Genomic DNA, 20,713 nt, shown 5'->3' on the forward strand with positions numbered 1-20,713 from the left:
CCAAGAGTTCAGCGCAGAATACTCATAGAGGTAAAATAAGAACCCTAGAGTGTCTGCTAAAGACTTACAGAAATCACTGGCACAGTCCAGTATCTCTGTGCACACATCAACAATATGTAAAAATATGGCCAAGAATGCTGTTCATGGGGGGACTCCACAGAGGAAGCCACTGCTGTCAAAAAAAAACAAAAAACATTGTTGCTCGTTTAATGTTCGCAAAAAGGCACTCGGACACTCCAATCACGCTTTGGCAAAATATTTTGTGGAATGATGAAATCAAAGTTGAATTGTTTGGGAGTAACACACTACGTCGTGTGTGAAGGAAAATACAACAGCTCACCAAAATCAACACCTCATCCCCACCATGAAGCATGGTGGAGGGCACATCATGATTTGGGGCGGTTTTGTTACCTCAGGGCCTGGACAACTTGCAATCATTAATGGAAGAATGAATTCCAAAGTTCATCAGGATATTTTGCAGGAAAACCTGAATCCGTCTGACGGACAGTTGAAGCTAAAAAGAGGATGGATGCTGCAACAAGGCAATGATCCAAAACACAGAAGTAAATCAACTTCAGAATGGTTTCAGAAGAACAAAATCCGCATTCTGGAGTGGCCAAGTCAAAGTCCCGACTTGAACCCCACTGAGTTGCTGTGGCATGACCTACAGTAAAGACAGCGATTCATGCCAGACATCCCAGGAATCTGCCTGAACTACAGCAGTTTTGTAGAGAAGAATGGGCCCAGATTTGTCCTGATCAATGTACCAGACTGATCTGCACCTACAGGAAGTGTCTGGTTGAAGTTATTGCTGACAAAGGGGGGGGGCGCAAAATATTAAATGTGATGTTTCACTTACTTATTTTTCCCCCTTCTGTCATTGTTTGCATACTATCCTCATTAAAATGTGAAAACCTATCTATATGTTTGGGTGGTTTTAGTTAAAGCCAACAGTTTTTTCATCTGTGTAATTTCGACAAAGATCAGATCACATTTGATGGTGATTTTATAAAGAAATGCGAGAAATTTCAAAAGCTTCAGATATTTTTTCATACCACTGTATATTTTTTTTCTAATTTAATCTTTACAGATAATTTTTCATACCACTGTATAATATATTTTTTTCTAATGTAATCTTTATTGAATGCTTTAATATGATTTTTATGTTTTTTTATGCAATTATAAAAAAAGAAAATAATAAAAATGTTAATATAATCACAGTTAATAGAATTCAAATGATTATTATAGGAATACACTCTGGTTATACCCCCAATATCACTCGAAACATGATATTTTTCCCCTATAATATTTCATCATTGTGTGTCATTGACAATGATAAACATCCAATTCATTTAAACTGGGAAGGCCGAATGGATGTTCATCCGCTCCTCCCAATCAAAACAGATTTGACGTCCAGACCCGTCATTGGCAGCTAATAAGTTAAATGAGCACCCTATAGAGGGTTGACTTATTTTTACAACGGTTTATCACTAAATTGCGAGTTAGAATTCACCCCAAGCCACAAAAATAGGTTTTGATCAGGAAAAACATGGTCAGAACTCTTATTGATCTCAATGGGAAATGTTAATCCCGGCGTCGCCTCTCAGTCTTGTAGCCTCTCCTCCTTCCTGTCTGTCACTCACATCTCATCTCGTCTCGCTCGGAGAGGCCAACCTTTGCGCCGTCTCCAATCATATGCCTGCGAATCTGTTTCCAGGGTAACCAGGGCACCAAATACTCTCCATCTAGCCTCTCACTGACTGGCGCAGCCTTTGTTTACACTATATGGACTATGGAAAGGATGTAGGGTGACCAAAAATTTTCACCCTTCTTTTTTTGGTGAAAAATCCGGAAAAATTATGCTTTAAAATGAGCATTACGCCTAAATATATCAGGTTACATAACACATTTGACAGAATACTGTACCTTGCGCGTGCGTGTTCTATTGGAACCCAACGCACGTTTGTCACTTGTGCGCGTGCGCGTAAAAAAGAGGGGAGAAAGGCGTTCCTCACTCATTCCACACTCTGAGTGCATGCTCCTCCAAACTGTATCATCTTCGAGGGGGTAAAATTAAAATCCCTTCCCTTTTTTCTTTATAGTATTCCCCCCTCTCTGGAATCTTTTTAATTTCTTTTTGTCCCTTCTTTTTTAAAAAGAGTTGCATGCACGCAAAGTATGCTGTGGAATGCGCCGCGCGAGAGCTTCACCATGCGGGAGGAGAGGACTTTTTGGGTGAGCGCTGACAGATGGAAGAAGTGAAAAAGACAGCACCCGGTATGCAGCGCTCCTGGGTGATGTTTTGGGGAGCTTTACTCTTCAACTACAGGTGAGCAAATTGACGCAATTTTACGCAAGTTTTACGCACTTGCAGCCTTTTTTCCTCCCTGAATGTGCGCATTCCTCCATCGTGCGTAATGCGCTTTAACGCACGGTCGCGCCCACCTGACGGGATACTTTGACCCGGCGTGGTTAGATCTGTTGACCCGTGCGTGTTTTCCAGGCTGGCGGACGCCAAGGAGCACGACCCTCGGTCGTCGTCGAACATGTCTCCGTCCGACTTTCTGGACTCGCTCATGGGTCGAACGTCAGGCTACGACGCGCGAATACGACCCAATTTTAAAGGTTGGACTCATTTCAAATAAATTATTCACCTGTGTAAGCACCACTAAAAAAAAGGATCATTATTAATTAATTATTATCCAGGGTGTAATTCATTTATTTTGGACACTCGCAGGTCACTTCATTAGGTACCCAAGTTCACTTTAATGCAATATGTTGAATTTTGATTGACTGCCGCGTGTTTATTATTAACGTGTGCGTTTAAAATTGTAGTTGTGCAGTTTTCAGTCATGGGGAAACCAAAATATTAGCAGTATTGTTTGAGTGGATTGCGTAAAATCTATTTTTGTTGTTGTTTTTTAACTCATTGGCTTCCATCAATAAGACATGCAATTTAGTTGAATGCTGCTGTTTCAGTGCCATTGACGGCAATAGATGTCCAATTCATTTGAACTGTAGGAGGGCTGGCTGTGGTCATTCGCAAAATACAGTGATCCCTCGTTTTTCGCAGTTAATGGGGACCAGAATCCATCGCGATAAGTGAACAACCACGAAGTAGCAGACAAAAAAATATTTATTTTTGTGTGTTTTCAATGTGTTTATTCAGATTTAGCATTGGAAAGACATACACATAAAACATTTTTTTTTTCACTTTTCACCAAAGTATAATAATAATAATAAAAAATAAGTGTACTGTATATATATTTTAATAAATGTTTTTAAGCACTTCAAATGTATTAATAATGATTATTATCTGGGCCTTTGCAATGAAAATCCCCATATAATAAGAACTGATTTATGAACAAGGCTTTTGCAACAATTGTGTAGGTAACATGTAAGGTTATATGGTGGGATTGTATACAGTATGTGTCAAATAAGAATGTATATGTTTAAATGTGTGGACGGGAACTGACATGTCAGAATTAAAGGACAAGGGGTGTGTTTAAATAAGTTTAACTTCTTCTCACTCCTTTTCAAATACACATATTTTGTTTTTGTTTTTTTATATTTGATTATTGTCACTGAGTAATGGTATTTATGTATTGAATTGTCGAAATAAAAATGTTCAATCAATCAAGCAATCAATCAAGAAAAATAACGTTTTTTTTGCATAGCAAAGCCCCATATAAAAATAATAAAGTTGCACAATTTTACTATCTGGGCCTTTGCACTGCAAAGCTGCATATAACAATTTTGATAAGTTGTAAACATGTTACTGTCCCACCGAATTATTTTTAAACAAGAATAAAGTAGAAAAATGCTTGTCTTTGTCAGGCCGAGATGACAAGGTGGACTCAGCTGCGGAGTTCAGGACAAAAACTTTAAGGAATAAGGAAAAGATCAAACCTAAAGCGCTCCAAATGGAGGAAAAAGCCAAGACAACAATTATTTAAAAAATCAAACACAAAGCACTCCAATGGAGGAAAATACCTAGATGACTGTGACTACTACAAAACAAGACTGATGTGAGCAACACGGGTTGTAAAACACTTTGGCAAAAGACAAGGGAGATGCAGACTATTTATACACAAGAGGTAATGGGGAACAGGTGGAAACAATAGGTGATTAGGTGACAAAAGGAAGGGCAAGTGTACAGACACAAGGGTGAAGCCTTCAAAATAAAACAGGAAATAACACAATTACTCCATGACGTGACAGTCTTTATTAAATGCTTCATTGAGTGAGTCCACTCAAATCTGCTTAAGCTGCTCACTTACACACAATGAGTTGCCACAGCAACTGTTTAACAAGTTAAACATTGATTGACGCGTTGAAGCGTCAGCTTCCAAGCATCTGTGGCAAGAACAAACATTAAATGTCTGTCGTCATCGTTAACTTTAACCCTTAGATGCACAACTGACTGGACGCTACCCTCTTCCATAAGTGGGTAAAAAATTACCCACTTATGGAAGTGTTCTGTGTTCTGCCCTGGGTGGGAGGTAATTCTCTCTAGTAAGAGCCCTACCAACTCATTCTGTTGGCCATGATTTGGACACTTTCTTCTTCAGAGGACACATAAGTGGAGTCTTAGGAGTCAGATGGATCCTGTTCAATTGGATTTCCAGGTGAACAACTACCACTGCCACCTGGACAATACTCTGGGTCCTCATCAACAGAAATTTCGGACACTTGAGTCCAACCCCGTCACGGCCTCTCCATCATCCAACATCTGTAGGACCATTTCAGCTGTAAATCTAGCAGCTATGACATTTTGGATAAGGAGTGTTTTCAATAGATCAATATATAGCTGTATGAATAAATACGCACAGGTCTTAATGCACAAATCTGATTTTTTCACGTTTTTCCGACTCGACTGACCAGGAAAAGTTGCATAAAAATGGACCATTTCAAATCAGCGCCTAGCTTGAACACGGCTTTTGGGGAAGGACCATGCTTGACAACAGTCATAAAACTTTTGGGGAAGGACCGTGCTTGACAACAGTCATAAAAAAATAAAACGGGGTGAGGATAAGTCTGAAAATGCTCTGTTTTCTCTCTGCTCCAAATGAGGAATATTTCAAGATTGCTTACACGGTGAGGTGTCGGGGAAAACTGTCCGTATGTGTGTGTGTCATGTGTAGTCATCTGTGCATGCGGGCCAGTTTGCTCAGTGCATCTTGAACTGTGAATTAGTGCGCACGTGTTATACTTGAACAGGCTCAATGGACAAAGGCAGTCTGAACGGGCACGCCAACAAAACAGGTATGACAAAAAATCGGAATTGTGCATTAGGACCTGCGGTATGAACCTAGCCTTAGTTAGCTACCTGGTTATGAAGTAGGTTAATTTGTTGATAAATAATAATAAAAAGAGTCATGAAAGGCACACAAAATACCATATGGACACAATACTTAGAGTACATGTATCAGCTCTTGCTATGTAAAATAATCTTCTTAAGGGATGTCACTTTTTACATACCTAGTCTGTGTGGTCCACGGTAAATTTATTCCTGACAGCCAAAGTACATAAGAATGAAAGATTCCCATTGGATTCCATAGAAAATGCATGTGGGTGAATTTTGACCCACTTGTGGAAGCTTAAGATAGGAATACACAAATGACAATTTCTTCAAATGTAGAAAAAGTTAATCAAAAATTTGAGTGGCATTATATCAAAAACATGTTTTTTGAGGAATACCTGGAGAATGAATAGATAACAATTTTTCATTCCAAAGATATTTCAAGAAAACAACCTCACCGGGTCATTTTTGACCCACTTGTGCATCTAAGGGTTAATAAGCAACTCCAGTGCACTGCCTGACCAACAAAAAGCAGCAGGAGGGAGAGTGAGACTACGTGATCGGCTTGGGACGGCTAGACTGTATTTATTTAATTATTTTTTTTAATTGAAAGAAAATCCGCTTTGGACTTAGGGCGCAAAGTTATAAGTGCGAAGTAGGGAGGGATCACTGTAGATCAGGAGTCGACCAATGTCAATTGCAGTCAATTAGTTAAATATCTAGCTCCAGTTTGCAATCTATTTATGAAGTGAATGCTGTATATGCGTTGTGAATTAAAAGTGCTAAAAGGCGAGTATACAGTGGTACCTCGACATACGATCGCTTCGACACACGATCTTTTCGACATCTGACGTAAAATTTGACTCGCCATTTGTTTCTACAGCCGACGACATGCTCGAAATACGACGACATGACAGCACTGCAAACGAACGCACGGTGGATTTTCTTGTGTGAGAAATCAACACAGTTTTCAAAAAAAGTTGATACAGTTGGAGAAACAAGGAAAAAAGTGATGCTTACCTTTGAAATGAAGATGCAAGTTATAGAAAAATATGAGCTTGGGGTGCGCGTCCCTGAACTGGCTCAACAATACAGCTCCATGGTCCTCTTCCGACCACCGTTCGCCACTATTTATAAGTTAAGGTGACAATTATTATTGTGGTAACATTGCCAAGGAAATCGCCAGCTTCGTCACGTTTTTATCATTTATTTAAGAACTTATCCAACACAAAACGCCCATTGTCTTAAGCAGTTGACTGCTCTCAAGAAAACGAAAGTATTATCTCTACCGCACCGACCTATTTCACTGAGACGTCAGCTTCGCGGTGCGTTCAGGGACAGTAAAAAGTGTCCGCCATATTAGAATCCGATTCGTTACATTATTTACAGGAATAATTATTAATTATTCTTATTATTATTATATTATTCTGAATTATTTATTTATAACTTATTTGTTTTTCTATGTTTAATTGCCATTTGTAACAGTGCCAGCAGTATTTATTAAGAATTTAGTGTATGTTTTTAGGCTTTGGAACGAATTAATGGAATTATAATGTATTTCTATGGGAAAATCCTGCTCGACATACGACCATTTCGACTTACAAACAAGGTCCTGGAACGAATTAAATTCGTATGTAGAGGTACCACTGTACTGTGTTGCAGGCTCTTCAAATATAATTAATTAGTTATTAGAAGTAAGATCTTTATCTCTCTAGCTATATTCTTCATAAAAAATCTTCATAGAATCTGCAGACATGAACACTAAAATCACTTTGGCTATCAATGCCAGCCCCTTCTAATTCAAATGGATTGCCGTGGGGAAAAAAAAAAAATCACGATTTGTCACACCAGTACACAATTAATTGCGATTTATCGTTTTACAAAATACAGGAAATTTGATACAATATTCACATCTGTGGCCATCAATGGCAGCCAACGAGTTAAACCAACCACAATGACCGCAGTTATGTCAATCAAATTTCAATATTTTTCTGTTTTCGTATTCCTAATTAAGTGGCCATAACCTCTCACCCCAATGCCACGTTTTGTTTTCATCCATTCCATCACAAACAAGTGTGTGAAGAGAATACCAGCGTCCGCGGGGAGGTCTTGATAAGTGCTCGCAGCAAGAAGGGGGGCATTACCCTGACAGGTCCAAGTGATGGATGGTGCCCCCGTGGCAAGGCTGCGGGCTTCCCGTCTTGTGTTGCTGCGGAGACGCAAACAGCATCTGTCACTGGAAACATAAGGAGAGGCCCAGCTCGCAACGAGCGGGTTCTGGTGGGCAGGGATGAACCCAGCTGTTTTGGGGTTGAGGGTCTTACTCCAGTTTGTTGTGGGATTCAAGTGAAGCAGCAAAAGATTGAGTAAGGGAAGATGCATGTGTTATTGATGAAGTTTTGGAATTATTGGCTTCAAGTTGGAATCACAGAGATAAAGTTGAAATGTTAGGAGGGTAGAGTTCTACTTTCACGATATTAAACCTTTACATGAAAAATGCAATTTTGCAAAAATAAATTGTTAATATGCACCAAAAAAAGGTTCACACCAAATTTATGGTAAAACATTGGCCCTATTTGCTAATATTTCACATGAAAAAAATGGGCAAAGTGTAATTACTATTGTGTAAAAATTACAGTAAACTACAAGTTAAAATATAATGTATTTGAACCGTTGTTTTTAAACTAGCCAACAACAAAGTTTTTTTTTTAACTATGTTATAAAAAAATCATGTAGTCTCTTTTCTATTAAGATTTTTCAGCCCCCCAAAAATCTACTGTACTACTATTTTCATGAACACACAAGCATTGTACACTTCATTTTTTTGCATGAAGAATACTGTAAAAACTACAGTTTTTCTTTTTTTAAACATTACAGTATTTTATTTTAAAATATATACGGTGGTACCTCTACATACGAACTTCTCTACATACAGAATTTTCAGGTTAAAAACATGCCTCAACGGGAAAATGTTGCCTCTTGATATGAAAGGCAAAAATACAGTATGGCTAGCACTCGCTGCTCCAAGAGTTTAGTGAAAGTAACATACCTCCAGCTGCTCTTCCATGGCTATTGCCTAGCATTCCTGGCATCCAATTGGCTAAGAGGGACTTCGACTTCATTCGCCCCTCGTGTTCTGACAGCTTGAAATGAGTGCATTTACTTCTCCATTCTTGGTTTTTTACCTTATGCACAACTATATTCTTATGTTTATTGTGCTATAATTTAATTGTAGCATGTATTTGTTACGTACATGTTTTGATGCATTTTTATGCATTATAAAATATTTATGTCTGAATTTTGGGGGGCTTGAAAAGGATTAGGGCATTTACATGGAAAACGAGTCTCAACTTACAACATTTTCAGGTTACAAAACTACTTCTAAAACCAATTAATTTCATAAGGAGAGGTACAACTGGACTCTTTTTTTTTTCACGGTAAACCAGTACCATTTCTCAAAAATTAACAGGATTTTTTTTTTTGTCTCTAGATACAATGGGTTTATTTTATCAAATTATATATACAGTGGGGAGAACAAGTATTTGATACATATCATACGTATATATGTATATACCCCCAATTTGGCCAAATTTCAAAATTGTCCTTCATGCATGTGTGATACATCATTGGAAGGCTTAAAATCTCAATTTTTCTGGGAGAAGAAAATTTTTGAACAGGAAGGCATTAAAAAAAAAAAAAAAAAATTTAACCCCTAAACCCTAACTCGAGGTGAGAGCATGAGAGAGTATAATTAACGACACCATGATTTAACGAGATATTATCGCGTACTTACCTTGTTTCGTTCCAAAAACTGTAGTATGTCTCACAGAGTGTCAAGACACAGCTGTGAATGGCAGCAGCTGAACTTTTGGGGATTTTATGGGTATTCATGCCAGGCCCTACGGGGCAGTGCAGATTTACAGGGCGACAGAGAATGATGCACTTTGACCCCACCAAGCTCCCTCGGCCTGGAAAAAAATATGCCCGCCCACTCGAAGCGATGTCATTTTTCTTTTGTTTCTAAAAGGCACAAAAATTGAAACATTCAACATATTTAATTTAAAAAATTAAAATTCGTATTATAAAATTAATTATTATTCATTATTAAAACAGTAAATTAAAGCTGACATTCCGCCATATTTGCTGTTTTTAATGTTTAGTAGCACCGCTGCGCACGCCCAATGTGACGTGTACGAGTGCTGACGTTAACAGCGCGGTCTTGCGCCGCAGGAGCCTTTGATATGCATGCCGAGGAAGCCCCCTCAACCCCCGCAATCGGATTCTTCCACTTTGGAGGCAGGATTAAGAATTTTTCGTCTTCGCCGACACCATATGCACGCGAGGCGAGTCCGCTACTCAGTCATTGCGTCTTTGTGTCGCAGAGTCGCCATGTAAACTGCCCCTCAGTGAGTCCGTCTCCCTCAGACTTTTATCCCGTCATGCAACCAATAGCCTATAGCAACGCATAGTAACACACGCCTTTCCATCCTCGGTTAGGGCAACGGCGTTCCCAAGATGAGAAAGGTAATTAATTAGATTACTCACTACTGAAAAAAAAAAAAAACACCGTTATTTTCTAACGCCGTTATTAACAACACTGGTCGAGATTTTCTTTTTCAAATATTTACCCTTTTAAACAATTTTTCTTTGTTTGATTCGATTATTTATCATCTGATTTTTTTAAAATTTTTTATATACTGTATATTTTGTTCGTACTGTTATTCCATTTCTCTTGTGAAGCGTCGTTATGTGGCTTGAAAACCGCTCTAGAAATGAAATGTATTAATATAATTATTATTATTAAAATATCGTGGAAAATGCGACAGTCACAAGAAAAAAAAAATACAATTAAGCGATAGTTATTAGGTAGATATCCATGACCTATTTAGACACTATTTTTTTCATTGTGACGTAATTTTCGTAATTTTTTAAAAAGTTTAAAATATGCAAGTGAATAATTTTATAAGGTTGTATTTTTAAAAAAAACTAAATATTAGATATCAATTATTGATTCTAAGGTAAAAGTGATAGACATTATGAATAATAAATATAATTACTTACCTTCTTTTTATGGCTGGGTTGAAACAAAAGCGGTTGCGCGGTGTCTGTAAACGGGGGGCTCCAGGGTAAAACGGACAAATTAAAAATATTTTGGGGGCTTAATGTGCCATGAAACTGCTATGGCAGCATATAGACATATTGTTCTATCAAACACAACATTTCTTTCGGCTTAAACAACAGTTTATTTTTCAAGAGGGGTGCAAGAGCAGAAACGGCTTTTTCAGCTTGTCTGTGTTTTCCACCATATCAATACAATGGTGTCTTAGGAGCACTGGGGGCTGTGTCCCCCACACTGGAGAAGTGGCTCCAGCAGATAACTGGAAAAACATCAGACATCTCCGTCAAGAAGAGCGCAGTCCTAGGAACAGCAAAGATACTGCACAGGACCCACAAGGTCCCAGGCCTCTGGTAGAAGACCCGAGCTTGAGATGAACAGCCACCCACCCTACCAGAGATGGGGGGAGGGGGAGGAGTTTAAAAAAAAAAAAAAAAAAATATATATATATATATATATATATATATATATATATATATATATATATGTATATATATGTATATATATGTGTATATATATGTATATATGTATATATATATGTATATATATATGTATATATATATATGTATATATATGTATATATATATGTATATATATATATGTATATATATATATATATTCAAAATGGCATTACGTATAAACTGTAACCTCAGAAACTTTCATGTTGCATTGCAAAGTTGTGCTAAAATCCATTCTTCAGAACTTTTATCCTTGACTAGATAAAGATTATTCATTTACTATTTACACGTTTTCCCTTTAGAATGCGGCCCTAATACTATTTGGTAAAAACATTTGCTATCCCCTCCCCCAAAAAACATTCTAAAAACACACCTTTTCTGCATTTGTACTGCAAGCTTGTCACACCTTGACGAGTGCGTTGCGTTGCTGAAGGATGACCTAGATTTCCTTTTGCTGACATTGTTGTGAGCCGCTTTTATTTTCCTGCTCGGCCCGTTAAGTCTTAGTCAGCTGACAACAAAGCGAGGCAAATATTAATACAGCGTCCGATGCAATATTGATGAGGAAAACGCGGGGAAAAGGGCAGCGGCAAAGGCTGACAACTTCACTTTGCTGCTGTCAGAAGGCTTGCCATGGCAAACGCCTGCTGAGGAGACTTATAGTTCAGTTCTGAAAGTGATCTGATTAGAGTTTTCTGTGGTCAGACAAGATTGAGAGGAAAGTGGTGTTAAATGACTTAATTTGGGAGTTGTGAGAAAAAAATGAGGGCGTTCAGAGTCTTTGCATTTTTTATGAGCACTTTTGCACATTCGAAAACATCCATCAATGCATGAGAGCTAATGAAACGTCCAACAGGTCACAGGCCAACTCACTCATATTTCGTCAGCGTTTTTAAGGCGTGTCATTCCATTCCACAGGTCCGCCCGTAAACGTTACATGCAATATTTTTATCAACAGCTTCGGCTCGGTCACGGAGACGACCATGGTGAGTTCTCTGTGATCGTGGCTGCGTTACTGTGCACAAGTGTGAGTGAATGTGTTGTCTGTCCCTCAACTGCAGGTCCGCCTGTTAACGTTACCTGCAACATATTTATCAACAGCTTTGGTTCTATAGCTGAAACTACCATGGTGAGTTGAGGGGTCGGAAACTGATTGAATTCATCACGTTTTCATTTTTTATTCCATTTTTAGTCTTTTTTAATACATAAATAGTAGGGGTGTTTTAAAAAAATCGATTCTGATATATATCATGATATTACGTCACGCAATTCTCATATCAGTAGTTGGCGGCGCGCAGCAGCATTGCCTTGCAGTCTGCTGAAGTGACAACAACATTGAATTAATCCGAGTAGAGATTTGCGTACGTCGCCCTCTAGTGTTTATTACTGGGGTGTTTACACACCTATAGCAGCTCAGCGTCAGTCAACGTAAACGGTAACATTAGCAGCTATTGGCTGTGTACTGATGGCGGCACACCTCAGCAATGGCGGACAGGTAACTTCCAGTCATTTTGCTCGGATTAGTCCTTTTAGTCTGAAATATGGGCTCATTTTGGCTTTTACCGCAAAACGGAGGCATGGAGTATTTAGAATCCTGCATCTGAGCAGGTTTGAACTAAAAAAGAGAAAATGTTATAATGAAAGTCATGTTGTTCAAACATAAAATAAAAACATTTTTACTTGAGTGCTGGATTAGGTTTCTAGGAATACATTTATGTAAATGTACTTTTATGCATTCGTGGAGATGGCAGGAGGGGGCAGGCAGGGCAGTGCCCCTCTAGTGGCCGAAAAATATCACTGTGACTGCCCCCAATATCTTCTTCAATTTAAAATACAGACTTAGCTGGTAAACTGTCGTTTATAAAAGTTGTAAAGCAATAAAACAAACCAAAAAAATGACTGAAATGAACAAGAATCATATAAAGTAGGTCATAATGGTTCAAAATTACGAACAGATCATGTGACTAGGACCTTAGAGATGGTCCTTTGCTATGCTTAGCCAAAACTACACCTGAGGAGGCAAGATGGATATTTGGAATTTCTTTGTCAAATGTTTCGCCCCTCACAAAAGTCAGACTCCGCCTATGCTTTTATGTCCATTTAGTGTATTATCAGGAATAATCAGGATCGAATAAAAACGTGACCTGTGAATCATCACCAGATATGAGGCAATACACACCCTTATTAAATAGCGTATTGTAGTATCGGACTTTATAAAAAGACAGCAATAAACAGTTTTAAGGATTTTCTTATGCAATATTTACTATGCAACCAAATTTTTGCAAATAAGTCAAAGTAAAAAAAATCCTCCGGAAAAAACAAAGGTGAAATCTTGATTTTTTTTTTTTTTTTTTTTTTTTTTTTTAAAAGGAGGCTGAGTCATATCTCAAGGCAGTTACAGTGGGGCAAATAAGTATGTAGTCAACCACTAATTGTGCAAGTTCTCCCACTTGAAAATATTAGAGAGGCCTGTAACTGTCAACATGGGTAAACCTCAACCATGAGAGAGTGAATGTGGGGGAAAAAAAAAACAGAAAATCACGTTGTTTGATTTTTAAAGAATTTAATTGCAAATCATGATGGAAAATAAGTATTTGGTCAATACCAAAAGTTTATCTCAACACTTTGTTATGTACCCTTTGTTGGCAATAACGGAGCCAAACGTTTCCTGTACCTTTTCACAAGCGTTTCTCACACTGTTGCTGGTATTTTGGCCCATTCCTCCATGCAGATCTCTAGAGCAGTGATGTTTTGGGGCTGTCGTTGGGCAACATGGACTTTCAACTCCCTCCACAGATCTTCTATGGGGTTGAGATCTGGAGACTGGCTAGGCAACTCCAGGACCTTGAAATGCTTCCTATGAAGCCACTTCTGGCTGTGTGTTTGGGATCATTGTCATGCTGAAAGACCCAGCCACGTCTCATCTTCAATGCCCTTGCTGATGGAAGGAGATTTTCACTCAAAATCTCTCAATACATGGCCCCATTCATTCTCTCCTTGACACAGATCAGTCGTCCTGGTCCCTTTGCAGAAAAACAGCCCTAAAGCATGATGTTTCCACCCCCGTGCTTCACAGTGGGTATGGTGTTCTTCTGATGCAATTCGGTATTCTTTGCAGTGCAGGATTTGAGTCCCTGGCGGCGCATTGTGTTACTGATATTAGCCTTGTTACTTTGGTCCCAGCTCTCTGTAGATCATTCACTAGGTCCCCCCGTGTGGTTCTGGGATTTTTGCTCACCGTTCTTGTCATCATTTTGACGCCACGGGATGAGATCTTGCATGGAGCCCCAGATCGAGGGAGATTATCAGTGGTCTTGTATGTCTTCCATTTTCTAATAATTGCTCCCACAGTTGATTTCTTTACACCGAGTGTTTTACCTATTGCAGATTCGGTCTTCCCAGCCTGGTGCAGGTCTACAATTTTGTCTCTGGTGTCCTTTGACAGCTCTTTGGTCTTGGCCATAATGGAGTTTGGAGTGTGACTGACTGAGCTTGTGGACAGGTGTCTTTTATACCGATATTGAGTTAAAACAAGTGCCATTAATACAGGTAACGAGTGGAGCCTCGTTACACCTTGTTAGACCTCGTTAGAAGAAGTTAGACCTCTTTGACAGACAGAAATCTTGCTTGTTTGTAGGTGACCAAATACTCATTTTCCACTCTAATTTGGAAATAAATTCTTAAAAACTCAAAACAATGTGATTCTCTGTTTTTTTTTCCACAGTCTGTCTCTCATGGTTGAGGTTTACCCATGTTGACAATTACAGGCCTCTCTAATCTTTTCAAGTAGGAGAACTTGCACAATTGGTGGTTGACTAAATGCTTATTTGCCCCACTGTATTTACTCTCACCCCAAACGATGACACATGCGAAAAATCTGAGGATTAACTTGCACTTTTACTTTTTCTTTGGGTTTTTTTTTTACTTGCAAAAGTTCCAGCAAGCATGCTATACGCAGAGTTTGAAGGTGGGCTGGCGGGGCAGTGCTCCTTGATGGCCGAAAAATATCATTGCGTGTAATTGACTTACCTATATATGAATTTAAAAATTAAAAATGAATAAATAACATAAAATTCTGTTAATAGTTTTTTTTACAGAATTACTAGGCGCAGCCGAAGCGTTGAGGGGGTCCAGTTTGGTGGCCTCAGCATTGCATCTCTGCTTTTTGCAGATGATGTGGTGCTGTTGGCTTCATCAAAACGTGACCTCCAACTCTAACTGGAGCGGTTCGCAGTCGAGTGTGAAGCTGTCGGGATGAAAATCAGCACCTCCAAATCCGAGACCATAGTCCTCAGTCGGAAAAGGGTGGCGTGCCCTCTCCGGGACAGAGATTAGATCCTGCCCCAAGTTGAGGAATTTAAGTATCCTGGGGTCTTGTTCACGAGTGGGGGTAGATCGACAGGCGGATCGGTGCAGCGTCTGCAGAAATGTGGACTCTGCACCGGTCCGTAGTGGTAAAGAAGGAGCTCTCGATTTACCAGTCGATTTATGTTCCTACCCTCACCTATGGTCACTAGCTGTGGGTCGTGACCGAATGAACAAGATCCCAGATACAAGTGGCCGTAATGAGTTTCCTCCGCAGGGTGTCCGGGCTCTCCCTTAGAGATGGGGTGAGAAACTCGGTCATCCAGGAGGGACTCGGAGTCGAGCCGCTACTCCTTGCCTTGAGAGGAGCTAGCTGAGGTGACTCGGGCATCTTATTCGGATGCCTCCTGGACGCCTCCCTAAAGAGGTGTTCTGGGCATGTCCCACCGGCAGGAGGCCCCGGGGATGTACCAGGGCACATGGCTGGTCTGGGAACGCCTTGGGATCCCGCCGGAGGAGTTGGTTGAAGTGGCTGGGGAGAGGGAAGTCTAGGCTTCCCTGCTAAAGCTACTGTGGTAGATGATGGATGGTTTATTGTTAACAGCGTGATTGGTCTCTGAAGGGTTTAATTGGGGTGAGGGGAGTGGAAGACAGTTTGGTATTTAAGGAAAGCACATTTTAAATTCTTGAAGGGTATTAAGATGATGTATAGATCATAAGGGTAGATGAATGAGTGCTGCACATTTTGTATATTAGGTTGCGGTATTCATCTGAAAATTGATTGCAAGAAGAAGAATGTTAACGCGCACATGTTGTACGGCCACCCACTTGTGACCGCCTGTTCACGTGACTGTGCTACATCACTTCCCCCGTTGGCTTTATGGAATTAATTATTCTTCCAACGGTCTGGCATGTGGGATGAATAATAATTAGGGCTGTCAAACGATTAAAATTTTTAATCGAGTTAATTACAGCTTAAAAATTAATTAATCGTAATTAATCGCAATTAATCGCAATTCAAACCATCTCTAAAATATGCCATATTTTTCTATAAATTATATATATATTCTGTAAAATAAATTGTTGGAATGGAAAGATAAGACACAAGATGGATATATACATTCAACATACTGTACATAAGGACTGTAGTGGGCATTTCACTCTACTGTCATTTAAATCTGTCTATGCTGTCCTCACTCCAAAGCGTCTACTTTTTCCAAAGCTAGACAGCTAGTAAACAACGCCTTAATAATCGGACTTCTTCCTTTTTCATCTGATTTATTAATAAAATGGCCTCAAACCATTGTCCTCTTTAGACCGTGGTAAAACTACAAAAAAAAAGGTACAAAAGCATTGCATTAGCAACAACGTTAGCTTAGCACGCTATACAGGTTAACTAAACATAAACAAAAAGCGTCTCATACAAAAAATATAACATTTTGCTTACTAACATAATATGTACATTCTTTACAACAACCATACTTACGGACAAATCTTGTCCAAGGATCATATAAGCACAACATTACAACGTAGGCGTCAGCCCGAGACGTCTTGCAGCCATACTGAACTGGCAAGAAAGCAATAAACCATGTTGCAAAGCAACCACAAGAGTTCACTGTTAGACTGCACAAAAACCCTTGCTGTAAAACTTACCAAAAGACTTTTGGTAAGTTTTACAGCAAGGGTCTTTCAAGAATTTAAAGTGCAATTTAAACAGTCTTCCTCTCCCCTCAGAGACCGTGACGAATTAAAAAAAAATAAAAATCTTTATTGTTTAATCTATCACGTACATATCTATATCTTCCCTCATCCCTTGAGAGAAAATGGCATTGATTCACACATGCGCAGCAGCAATCTGTCGCGATCCTGTAGCCTGTCACATTTGGGTAGTGACAGTGACAGAAACTTTCTGTCTTTTAACCGAAAACCGAAAATGCAATTTTAGCTATTTTTCGGCCGAAAGTTTTCAGCGCCAAATTTTTGGTCGTATCTCTACTTTTAATGGAAAACTAAAAAAAAAAAAAAAAAAAAAAGAATACAAGTTATCAGTTAATACGTTATATTTTAAGTATAAAGTGGACTTTTGTTAAGTAGTTTGAACACAACATTTTACATGAACTGGCCTCCTGTTAAGTATTTAGTACAAAAAATTTCAAGTTACAGTCTTGATAAAAATGTTGGGCACACTCTAAATGAAAAGCAAATTTTCGCGAACACAAGAATTTTAATGGGAATGTTACTAAAAGACAGTTTAAATGCTTGGAGAAAAAAATTCTACTTCAATTTTTTTCAAAGTGAAAATCAGATCAGTGCTCCCGATGGTGATGCACCTTAAAAGTTACACTGTACCCCCCCCCCTTTTTTTTTTTTTGCAGCTCATGCTGTGACTATAAATGACACATGTAGCTTTCCGCTACTACGAATCCTCCCGTTCTTTTTAAATTTCATATTAATCCAAGTTAATATTTCATACAGTCAATCCCAGCTGGTAAATCTCCATAAATCCAGCCAATGGCGACGGGAGCGTCCGAAAATCGCTGCTATGCTAAAATATCCACACTGATAACGGGATAAAAATACAAAAACGCGCGAGTGCGCGTGGGAAAACGGCAGCGATCCTATTTAATGGCCTCTAATCACCACTTGGATCGTGAATGGAGGATGTTAATTTGCACACGAGTTGGCAATTACACAGATTCCGACACGGGCGCCGACGCTCGGGAGGTGGCGACGCGCTGATGAAATGTCAAACAACATAAGAGCGTGTCATGGTGATGACACATGCTCCAAGCTAATAAACACATCGTTTGCTTTCTATTATGGTGACTCCATGATTGCGTTTAATGAGAAAAGTTGTTGCAAATTGGCGCGCCGCCACTTTGTAATCAGCAACATATTAAAATATTTGTCTAAGACTAGCAGAGGAATATTTGTTTTTTACCCATTCATTTTTCTGTGAGTCTGAGTCTGTGTTGTGCTTTAACTGATTGGCTGCCATTGTTACACGCCCAATCCATTTAAACTGGGATAGGTTGGCAGCAATTGATTACAGTTGAAATGGATTGGATGTTTGTCGCTGTCAATATCACTGAACAAGTCAATTTTTGTGTTGTTGCTTTGCATGCAAGATGTTGTTTCGTATTGTCGTCAAGTGATTTCGACAAATCGTTGCAGCCGCGAAGTGATCCATACTAAAGGTGACAATTCTCGGAAAATTACAGGATTGTGTTTTTTGGAAGCAAAATTGATTTTGAATGACTGCACTTAAAGGCAAAAAGTATTGATTTTCATTTTTCTAAAATATCCCACCAGAGTTCAAGTTAAATGTCAGAGGAGAAAGTTGTTTTGTTCCAACTGATGTTTACGCTGCTCCACCTTAACTAAACTTAATAATAGAGTGGTAGAACCTAACATTAAATGTCTGATTGAACGACTTTTTCTGCAGAGCACAGGTAAAGCTGATCGAGAAAACATTGTTGAAAACTTTTATTTCTCAGCATCAATGAAGGCAACGCAAGAAGCATATTGATTTTAGAAAGCATAATTAGAGGTTCGGGGTTGGAATTTGAATAAATCTTGAATCTTCTTTCAATTTTCAACTTCAAATAAAAAAAAACGAAACAGGAACATGGGCTGTTACCTTTTTTTTTTTTTTTTTTCGTTTCGCGTCATAAAATTAAATCAAGCAAAAGTGTTTTAAGTCTGTCAACTGTTTGGAAAAATTCCACAAACTTCCTGTTAGCGTAAGCAGTTTAGTGCCGATTAGACAGTTATTTATTTTGATCAGAAATAATATTAAGTATCGTATTGGCCCAAATATAATACGGCCCTGATTATAAAACGACCCCCTCTTTTTCAAGACTCAAGTTTGAAAAAAGACTTTTTGAACACCAAATTAATTTTTATATAGAAAATAATTACAGTACATCCGAAACAAATGATTATAACAATATATTTGAGAGAAAAAGCATGTTATTTTGCCTTATTTAAATCTAAATATCTGAACATTTAAATATGTAAACTAAAGTGCAATCGCATTCGTAAATGAATGGCTTGTGGTTTTTGAAATGTAAATAAACCAATCTATTGTGATAAAACAACAAAATTGCAATAACTGCATTAACCATCAAAGTAAAGTCTAACTGTAACTGTAGTCTTGAATAAAATCTGAATAAGGAAAAACATTGCAATAAAATAATGAGAGTAGCTGAGATCTATCATGACAGAACATTGCTTCACTGATATGTGGCGCCATCTAGCGTCATGAATGGGTATACTGTCTAGACCGCGAATATAAGACGACCCCCTCTTTTTCAGGCTTATTTCAATGCAAAATATACCATCTTATATTCGGGCCAATACGGTATAAGGAATTGCACGTTATAGGCGCTAAACCGTAATACAGTCAGGAGCAGAGCTAAGGGGGGGTGCAGTGGCACCCGGGCTCAGGCCTCTGAGGGGCCTGGTTTGCGGCCGTATAAGGGGCACGGTTGGGCGAAGGGAGGGTCAAACACAATAGAACGATGATGCATGGAGCTGTAATATAGTGTTTAAATGTTAACATTAAACACACCCTACCGCCCAGAGGCCTGGTTTGTGGGTGTAAATGGGGCGTGGTTGGGCAAGGGGAGGGTCAAACAGAAAGGTAAGATGATGCTCAGAGCTGGACTATAGCGTTTACCCCGGTAATACATCCCGCACCGCTGCCACTCGCCCCCAATTTCCACAGGGTGCGTTTTACGAGCAGAGTGTCTGTGGAGCTGCTCGATCGGTTCACATGAGGATTGCAAAATCGCGCGAGAGTAGCGGGTATTTAAAGATGACTACACAACAACCATTTGCCTTTCCGACCCCGTGTGATCAGCTTTCTTTCTGAAATACAAAAGAAGTCCTGTGCGAAACAGAAAAAGATTTCAGAAGAAGATTTCAACATGTATTGTACAAATTAAATACCTCAATGAATCATTTTTCCTTATGAAAGGTTTTAAAAAGCTTTCTGATGAATTTTCTTAAGTTAAAGTGCCACACAGAAATTGATCAAATTAATTGCACTGTTGCCCCTGTCTTCTGTGACTCTTTGAGTGACATGTGGAAATCACAAACTGCTCAGGGTCACTGTGGCGTTTATTGCCGTTAACTCCACACATCCGGCTGCCTCGAACGTCACCAAACACACACATTCCAGCGCACACTTTCTTATCTCACCACCCGTGCATGTGCACCAGTGGTGTTACCAGGATGCCAGGTGTGGGTGGGCATCAGTCTTACTTGGGGGGGCAAAAAAAGAAAAAAAAGCTACAATGCTCAAGTAGATCGAAATCCGGCGTAACCTTAAAACATGTTTTTTTTTCTCTTTGAGATAACTGTTGTTGTGATTTGGTCCAAACAAATAAACGTTGATTTGATTTGATTTGACTTAGAACACATCCATAACTGAACAGTATGGACATGCTGGTGAGAATGTCTTTTTTTTTTAGGTAACCTATTGTGGTTCCTCGGTTTTATTATTATTATTATAGTTATTCTCTCCGC

At 39.0% G+C, this 20,713-nt stretch overlaps 1 protein-coding gene across 9 annotated transcripts in view; it reads left to right on the top strand.

Moving 5' to 3' along the window:
- Window positions 1–20,713, top strand: part of LOC130926672 (glycine receptor subunit alpha-2) — a 63,560-nt gene that overhangs the window by 10,211 nt on the left and 32,636 nt on the right. For 6 of the 9 annotated variants that reach the window (XR_009066267.1, XM_057851726.1, XM_057851723.1 and 3 more), the window contains exons 1-3: window positions 2,043–2,329; window positions 2,504–2,625; window positions 11,938–12,005. Coding sequence is in view for 8 of the 9 variants with exons in the window: in XM_057851726.1 (XP_057707709.1) it covers window positions 2,250–2,329; window positions 2,504–2,625; window positions 11,938–12,005 (270 nt within the window). In the remaining variant the exon portion in view is untranslated. Of the gene's footprint in view, window positions 1–2,008; window positions 2,330–2,503; window positions 2,626–11,834; window positions 11,863–11,937; window positions 12,006–20,713 lie in introns of those variants that run through there. The other 3 variants (XM_057851721.1, XM_057851722.1, XM_057851724.1) reach the window with 3 other exon arrangements.

The sequence above is a fragment of the Corythoichthys intestinalis genome, chromosome 12 (genome assembly GCF_030265065.1).
Source record: "Corythoichthys intestinalis isolate RoL2023-P3 chromosome 12, ASM3026506v1, whole genome shotgun sequence".
Classification (NCBI taxonomy): domain Eukaryota; kingdom Metazoa; phylum Chordata; class Actinopteri; order Syngnathiformes; family Syngnathidae; genus Corythoichthys; species Corythoichthys intestinalis.